General features: G+C 40.0%; 1 protein-coding gene across 1 annotated transcript in view; it reads left to right on the forward strand.

Annotated features, from left to right (window-relative positions):
- Positions 1 to 8,618, forward strand: part of PLCB2 (phospholipase C beta 2) — a 573,513-nt gene extending 564,895 nt beyond the window's left edge. The window contains exons 29-31 of the mRNA XM_085626894.1: positions 738 to 795; positions 2,499 to 2,585; positions 3,680 to 8,618. Coding sequence (XP_085483020.1) covers positions 738 to 795; positions 2,499 to 2,585; positions 3,680 to 4,081 — 547 coding nt within the window. The 3' untranslated portion in view covers positions 4,082 to 8,618. The remainder of the gene's footprint in view (positions 1 to 737; positions 796 to 2,498; positions 2,586 to 3,679) is intronic.
- The last annotated feature ends 272 nt before the right edge of the window (positions 8,619 to 8,890 follow it).

The raw sequence follows: 8,890 nt of genomic DNA on the forward strand, positions 1-8,890 counted from the left end.
ATGAATAGTCACCCAGGCGTGATAGGGGGTCAAACGAGTGGCTCAGCATTATTTTTAACTTGCCGGAGATGCAAACATAGTTCATATATTTTCTTTCTATTAAAAACAATGATGACAGTAATAAGGACATTAACGTTAATTAGTTGATAATAATTATGACAGCAAAAATTATATTTAAGATAAGGATGATGATAATAGTAACACAAAACAAAATAAAACTATCAACTATGATGTCACTGTTAATCGGATGAGGAGGATAATAAACATGGCGGTGATTATGACAATTCAACAACAACAATAATAAAAAAAAGTATAATAATAACAATAACAATTTCTTGCCCCGCCCTTCACTGGTCAACAACTTCATGTTCCCTGCTGTGCAGATAAGAAGATATGAAAGAGTGGGCACTACAGAGGCACACTCCTGGGAGCAGTTCATGCAAGTAATTAGGTAGGGAAACCCTCTGCTGATGCACTCACAGGCCCAATAGCATTCTGACTGGAAAGCCAGTTGTTGGAAGAGAGGAAGCAGTGTGTGTGGAGAGAGAGAGAGAGAGAGAGAGAGAGAGAGAGAGACAGAGAGAGAGAGAGAGAGAGAGAGGTTCTACAAAAATGATCTTCAAAATGGCAGGCTTGTGAGAAATGTATGTTCCTATAACATAGCACATGAAATCCATTGCAATCGGTGAAAGGGCAAGGAATGGGATGGTTCATACCTGTCTTTCTTATCTTTTCAGGTTAAAAAGAGAAATCAATAACTCGCATATTCAGGAGGTGGTGCAGGTCCTTGGATTGGTATGTGGCCTAATGTTGATATATGAGATTTAACTGAATAAATTAGCTCATTCGCGCTGCTCAATGAGGTGTGCTTTAACTTGCAAGCAGACGTTTATTGTATAAAGTGTGTGTTGCTTTGCGTGGTTGTTAGAAATGGGATTTTTGGTTGGCTAGGGCCAGCGCCTAAGCCAGGCAGAAACCACCACTCTAGTCAGGGCAAGGGAGTTATACGCTAAAGATAACCCCTGCTCACCCTCTTGATAGCTTGGCACGAGCAGTCAGGCTTATACCAGAGGCAATGTGTAAAGCGTTTGCGCAACACACACACATCAGCAGCAACACACTAGGCACACTACAAAAGAATCTCCACACAAGGTTATATAAAATAGCCTTTGTAGTATCATAAATACATTAGATCCTAATCATACAATATAAACTGTGCCACCTGGCACTAAGTATCACTTTACAGGGGATTATGTACACTCACAGGGCCAATCGGGCCACTGTTATCACCATTAGCATATAAGTAGTGAAAATCACAAACAACCAGTAGCTACTGGTATTAGCACTTATGCATGAACCACACTAGGCATTCACATTAGGCATAAACACATTATGCATCCCTTAGGCATAAACACATTGTGCATAAGTCATATTGGCATACAAATTAGGCATAAACACAATATGCATCAACACTGGTCATAGACACCTTATGCATCATCACATTAGGCATAACATGTTATCAGCTGTGCACATATCCTGAATACCAGACCGCTCTGGGGTGTAAATCACACTATAGGTTATACATGCCCAACATCATCAGCTTAGCGCATTCCTCAGAATAGCATATTATGCAAGACATAATGATTAGCTCAGGCCCACCTTAGGCCTATAACTTGTAAACAGCCAGCCCCAGCGCCTCAGCACTCTCCTGTTGGGGCCCATTAGCATGAGTAGGATCGGGACCTCCATCAAGGAATGCCACACCGACCTACTAGCTGCATGAGCTGGTCAAATGCTCCTACTAGCCTCTCCTGGTTGATGATGCAGCAATTAAGTACGGGCCCCAAATTCTCACATGGGGCAGGGATGCGCCTCACCCAAGTCCCCCCATTGTGTCCAAAGACGGCAGCTCCCTTCGTCCACGCGGGGCTGCCATGCAACAACCTTGCTTTTGGAGGCTTTCCCCCAGAAAACTTGCCCGAACAGGGCTGTTTGTTTGCAAGGGTTCACATGTCTCCTTATAAGGCATCCCTGAAAGGTAAAGAGGTTTCTAATGTTGCATTATGCGGAGACCTTCTAATATCTATTGACCTGAGTTCTTCTGTATGGCTAACGTTCAGATTGCGCTGTCTGCACAAGGAACATCCTGCCTGGCCCTGTCGAGGTTTATGAGTACAAACAAACTTATAGGTTTATGAGTGTTCACTTACTCAATTTTAATTTTATTAGGAAGAATGTGATTACCAGGTTTTTTCACACACCAGTGGTTAAAGATGCTATAGTTCAAATGTGTTTTGTAAAGATGTGAGAGACAATCAAGAGACTGAACATGCTGTTGAGAAGATAGTTATATAGCTTCTACTAAATGGAGAAATTATATGTTTGTGACCCGTGGTACATATAATGCCACATTTGGGAGCCACTTTTTTGGGAAGGAAGGGCAGCATCCTGTGTATTGTGCTTCCTTGAAGTTTAACACTTGGACTTCTTTATTGAAGATGGCTGACAAATGGAGCGACCAACAGAAGAAGCTGGAGCAAAAGCAAGAGCAAAGCTTACAGACGATAAAGGACAAAGCCGCCAAGGTAGTGTATTTGAGAAGACTATGGAAGACGCAAGTGAGAATGGGCAAGATGAGATGCCAGAGAACAAAGCAGCCTTGAGTACTCTTTCTAAACCAGTTTGCTTCCTACCACTAAGTTATTTTGCTTGTTATGATGGGTTCCTAGGTTTATTGTATGATAGCAGTATGAATGGTGAATGTACTGCTCAGTAGTAATGAAACAGAGCTAACAATTATGCTGGTTTTATTCACACAAAAACACAAGAGTATTGCTGTCCTTTCAATTATGCACATAAATGTAATCAGGGTTCATGTCAATGAGAGTGTTTAGGTATGGTCCAGTGAGTGAAGGCGTCAGACCAGCCTTCTATGAATGCTGTATTACATGTGAATATGTTGATGACTAAATGGCTGGTCTTTATTTATGAAAACACTGCTGGCACATTGGTGGGTGACAGTATTGGTAGCCATATTGAGTTCTATGGTCAAAGCTGTTACAGTACACTCGCTATAGAGGGTGCAGTAATCAGAGGGACAACATGGACTTGCCTTCAAGTTACTGGCGGTAGTCAGTGAGATATTCCCCAGAAAAAATATTCACTAGTATTTTCATGCACAATGTCTTAGATGGTGCACTGCTATTATACATGCACAGCTCTAAAATCATCACAATGGTCCAGATAGGGTGTTGTATGGGGATGTCACATGTGTTGTACTGTTGCTGTGTATTTATGTAATTATGTAAATATGCTGCTTTATGAGGAGATGGAGCTAAGGAGTGTATGGGTGATGTTAACTTTGGGTTAGGTGGACCAGGGTGAAGCAGGGTGTGTTCTATGAATCAAGGAACTGCTTTTATCCATAACGTATTTAAAATTTTGGAATGCTTCGTTGTTGATCTCAGATTTATCATCTGTATTTTGTTTTTAAACTGTTGGAAAAACTTTGTTAATAATATAAGTAGTTCAATGGATTAGAAAGATGTATATAATAAATGGTTATCTTCATAGAACTAGCAGGACTTCACCCTTGTAGCCAATGTTGAACAACCCTGCTCTTTACATGGTAGCTTACAAAAATAAATATCTATTAATGGTTCTATTTCCTTGAACACAGTTGCAGGAAGAAGCACTGGCAGAGCATCGGCAGAAGGTGAAGTCACATGCATTGGAGGTCCTGGACATTGTGCAGAGTTGTGTGAAAGTCCATTTTCCACTCGCAGTGACGAGTAAGAAAAAGGAGGTGCAGGACTTCGACAAAACCGAGAGTGGTGTGTACCTTGGAGAAAGTAAAGAGTACCGTGTCAATAGTGGAGTGTACCATGAAGACAGTGGAGTGTACCTTGGGAAGTGTGGAGTGTACCATGGAGATAGTGGAGTTTACCTCGGAGAGACTGTGGCTTCTGACACATCACTACAGGAAAACGAGGATAAGATGAAGCTACCAGAGGGAAACACCACCACCTCCAAAACTACCCTCAAATGTAAGGCAGTGGAATGGACAAAGGGGTCTGAATGATACAGCAACCTTTCTAGTGGATCTCACATATCCATGGAGACCAGTTTGGAAACCAGCTCAGACAAGAATAACCTAGCTTCTTCTACAGTACAGCTAGGGGGTTACAAAAGGTGAACACCATCTGAATTCATTTGCCTACAGTTGATCTGTTCACATTTTGCAAGCACAGCTTGGGATAAACCAGCACTTATTTATTGTCGGAAGCACCATGGGCGGAGTTTCCTGCAGGATAACCCTGGTGCAGTAGGTCTTCCTCCATGTGAATCTTGTTATTACTCAAGTGTAACTTAGCTTGAAATGTGAGCAGAAGGTGCAGGTCAAAACTGACAGCAACTATCCAATATCTTCTTTATTTTACTTCAACTCCTTGCACCCAATCTCAACATCATCCTGGAAGTTGTGAACACTGCATACTAGGTTTCAGAACTGAAAAACTGCTGGCGAGTCCCGTGTCTGTCACAGCAGGAGTTTCACTGATCCTTTCCAACCCATCAACAGTGAGACTCACTTTACTTCCATTGGCCTACCCAAGTGCAGTTATTCCATAATCCACTGCCTCAAAGCAGTTTCTGTCCTTCGTTCTGGCCATACACACCCTTTTCCGTAGTTCACTCCATGTCATAGGTCATTCCATTTTCCATTAAAGGTTTTTATTAGTTAGTTTTACAAACGCCATACAATAATCACCTGATCACATTTATGTTCAAAAGATCTATCTTACATTTCAATTGCCATGAAAATATTAGTCTCTTAATTTATCATTTCTGGGTTCTAGGTGGATTAAATAGTGTGGTGAAGAGGAACAAGGTTCTGGCATATTTTAGGAACAAAATATAGACAAGGTACCATTACAGGAAACTCTGGTCAGTGAGGAGGAATGTCGAATGTTGATTGAGAAAATAAATACACATTGTGTGTTAGCCTTCGATTCTTGAAAAGCGAGATAATTAATAGAGAAGACTGGCAGTGATGAATGTTTATATTGTAAATATCAAATCATATCCAGTGAGAATTTCACAGGAAGTCCTTGCTTCTGAGAGCCAGGTAGGGCCTTATGGATAGGGGTTTCCATTAGTGGAGAGAAATAAACAAGACAGAATCATTGTGAAGGCTTTTACCTACAACTTGGTTATAAAAGACATTTGACACCAGCCGATTTAATTTAAACTGATTGTATTTTTTTAGAAGACAACATCATACATTTTATAACACAGACTACATTTTGCTGACTCAATCAATTTCAAACTAGACAATTAGTTATTTTTTTGCATGTATGATTATTGTTGGCGAGGACCAGTTTAAATTACGCCTGCCTTCAACATGATTCAAATTTTTGAATAGCCCAGAATGTCTGAGCTGTTCATTTTACTGAAGAAGTTGAAAGTAAAAATTGACTTTAAGAATCCTTTCCTTTTAAAGGATTATCTTGATTTATTGTTATGGCTAGAAGTATGGTATGACAAAGAGGAATTCAACTTTTATGGGACACTTTATCCTAAATTCCTCTCATCCAGTGTGGTCAGGGAAGTATATCTATTAGACAACTCCAGAGGGGGTGGGCCAAGATCCTGCTGAGGCATGAGCATACGATCAGGATAAACCAAAGGCGGGGACAAATTCAAATGAACGTCCCTGGTAGTTGGAGTTCTCTGCATAGGGACATCAAAAGGGACAATGTCGGCAAGGTTTTTGTAATTACACCCTGCTGGGTCTGGTTTATAGAAAAACCCAAGTAGTAAGGCCATGATGGTCGACTTGGAACAAAAGGGGGCGAGATATGGATCTGAAAACAAGATTCTCTCTGCTAAATGAGGCCTGTTGAAATTGACAATGACGCAATCCCCAGTGTATGATTTGTGTGAGCTACCGATCCAACTCACTCTTCACACCATATTTTTCCCCACCCTTATTCCTAGCGATGTGTTATGTGATAACCAATGTAGGGCTCTTTTCTTTAACTGGGGGAAATCCTCCTTCATGCCCCGTGCGAGAGTTGGCACGTTCCCCAGTACCACTACACAAGGGGTAGATTCCGCTGGCAAATGAATAACCGGAAGACGTTGGATGTAGACTTCCCCAACCCCCTGTGGTCGTACCCCTGTTGGGTGGATCTCTTCCTGGTACTGGGGCTGCATAGTCAATCTGCCTCTTGGGTTATGATTTCCATTGTGAATAGGCGCTGGATGACTTTCTGTTACTTTTCTCCCCTGGAGCTGTGGCTGACCCCTAGGCACAGTCTAGTGTAAACCTTGCAATCAAAAATTAACATGGTGCATTAACATTGACCAATGAGAGCTCAAAAAGTTCAACTCTTGGTTATCAAAATGTCTGTAAGAATGAAACCTGTAACATGGATGAGGCAAGCATTTTCCCCTCCTGTGGTGCAGGCAGAAATCAAAATAAATGTGGCGAAAGTATTTCTGTTCATTGGTTAAATCTATAGGAGAATAACTCAACCAGTTGCTGATGGATTTACAGGATTTAAAATAAGCCTATTAGGAGTGAGATGTCTTCTATTTTCTGTGCTGTATGTAAAATGTAAAAATGCCAATTGTAGCTTGCAAGCGTCAAAATACTAGTGTTCACAAAAGAGGGCAAAATATTGCCTTTTGCAGAAATTAAAGTCCAATCTCATTGGATAATACTGATAACAAGATTTTTGTTGCAGCCTGTGCAAAATATATGGTGTTATATGTGCTATTGTGCAAACAGAATATGGCTAGGTTATTAAGAATAGGAGGGGCATAACTATATTGTATCAATATTGAAATTCGCCCCTGTGTTGCAAAGGGCAAACATTCACCTTATACAAATTTAAACAATGATTCTACAAATACATTTGACCACATTGTTTGGAGTTTTCTTCAAGCAGTGTGGGAACACATGAACTTTGGCAGGACTTTTATCTAGCGCCCTCAATGTATTGTATATCGATTGCACAGAAAGGTGATAGCAAACAGGGACATTTCTGATCCCAGGCAGGAAGGAACAAATATTAAACTAAGTCACCTGTTGACTTACAGGAGGGGTCCTTTCTAGAGTGGCATGATGGATGAATAATAATAGACTGGAATGAGGCTTAAGTGATTGCCAGTGGCTGAGGTTAATTCAAGCATTTCACTCATCGCCTTGCTGTCACACTCTTGCAACAGGTGGTAGGTTGGATGATATAAAGGTTAGTCCTGTTGAATACAAAGTATCTACATAGGCTGATATTCTGCTTCTATTTGTAACAAGGTCAACGTATACAATATTGAGGAACTAGGAGTGCAGTCTTTCTACAGAATATCTAGAAAGCTCAAGAGTTACTAACATCTGAAAACTACAATTAAGTTCTATTTTTGATGTGTATGACTATGGTTGATTTAAAGCATCCCAATAAAGGTGAATTCTAACTCTTTGATGGTCAAAATTCAAAGAATAGAGTAACATGGACCTGGGGGTAAACTCAGCTCTGTAAATCCTGCCAAGATATGCATATGTGTTTATTAACATGATTCTAAGAATAAATTTAAGACAATGGGGCACATGCATCAAACCATTTTACTATCGCAAATAGTGCGAATCGCAAAAATTTGTCCGTTTGCGATCACAAAATGGCCTTTTGAGATGCATGTTCCTTTTTTTGCAATTCGCAATTATGGAAATCGCATTTTTTTGCGATTCCCTTAATTGTGACTGCAGTTAGGGAATCGGAAATTAATGGTTTTCAAAGTGCATTGTGGTGTGCACACATGCCCTTAGGGCATGTGTGTGCACCACAAGTGCATACCTACCTTTTTTGGGGGTTGCATCCAGGTGGACTTTTGGCCCCCTTGCACCCTTCAAATTGCATGCACAATTTGCGAGTACCCATTTGGTACTCGCAAATTGCACATGGAATCCCATTTATTCCTATCAGGTGTCAAAATCGGTGTGTGAAACACCACATGTTATAAACCCAATGGGCATTTGTTATTAGGGTCTATGTGCAGTTGCCCTTTCATAAATGGCTTTACATGAATGTAAGAGAATTCATACAGGTTCTAGAGGACTACTCAAAAAATGCTGAGAGAGTTGCAGTTTTCTTGGAACAGTCATGCAAGCTTTGAGAAATCTGAATATGGGTAAATCTACATTTAAACAAAGGAATGACATTAAGGATGTAGAATTATGAATCTTTTTAACAATAATCCGCAACTGAAAAATTATGTTGATGTTGGATGTTGAGCTATGACCCCCCACAAGATGTTGACTGTACCAGGTTTTGAGTAAACAGGGGAATTTAATGTGAATAGATTTGTAAAAGTCGTGAGGATTTTATGATCGGCAAGACCTGCTTTAGTTGCCTATGAAATGGGTATCTGTACTTCTGCTAACAATGTACACTACAAGTTGACTTTTTGTTAAGAAGTAATGTTTACAGTTTGTGTGCCTTTCATTATAGATGTGACATTATTTAAGTGACCATATTGTGATATATATGTAATTCTAGACTTTGATGTGCTTCAATGTATTGTTACTTTAACTTCAATAAAATTGTTATATCATATAAAAATGTCCCTATCTTATTATGGCTGGACCATGCTATCCAATTTTAAAATAGTACAAGACAGCTATTACACCATTGATTAAAGAGAGGACAATACAGCAAGACAAATTATTCAAGCAAAGCCATAAGAACCTCTGTGTTGCAGTGCAAATACAAACAATTTAAAACTGTCAGTCCTAATCATGCCTTCGAATGGGACCTCTTTATCTTTTCAGCCTGATATCCCATCATTTGCATAGTTATCTCTACATTCCCTATATAAAGTACAAGGACTCAAT

This window comes from Triturus cristatus, chromosome 9 (assembly GCF_964204655.1).
Source record: "Triturus cristatus chromosome 9, aTriCri1.1, whole genome shotgun sequence".
Taxonomy (NCBI): Eukaryota; Metazoa; Chordata; class Amphibia; order Caudata; family Salamandridae; genus Triturus; species Triturus cristatus.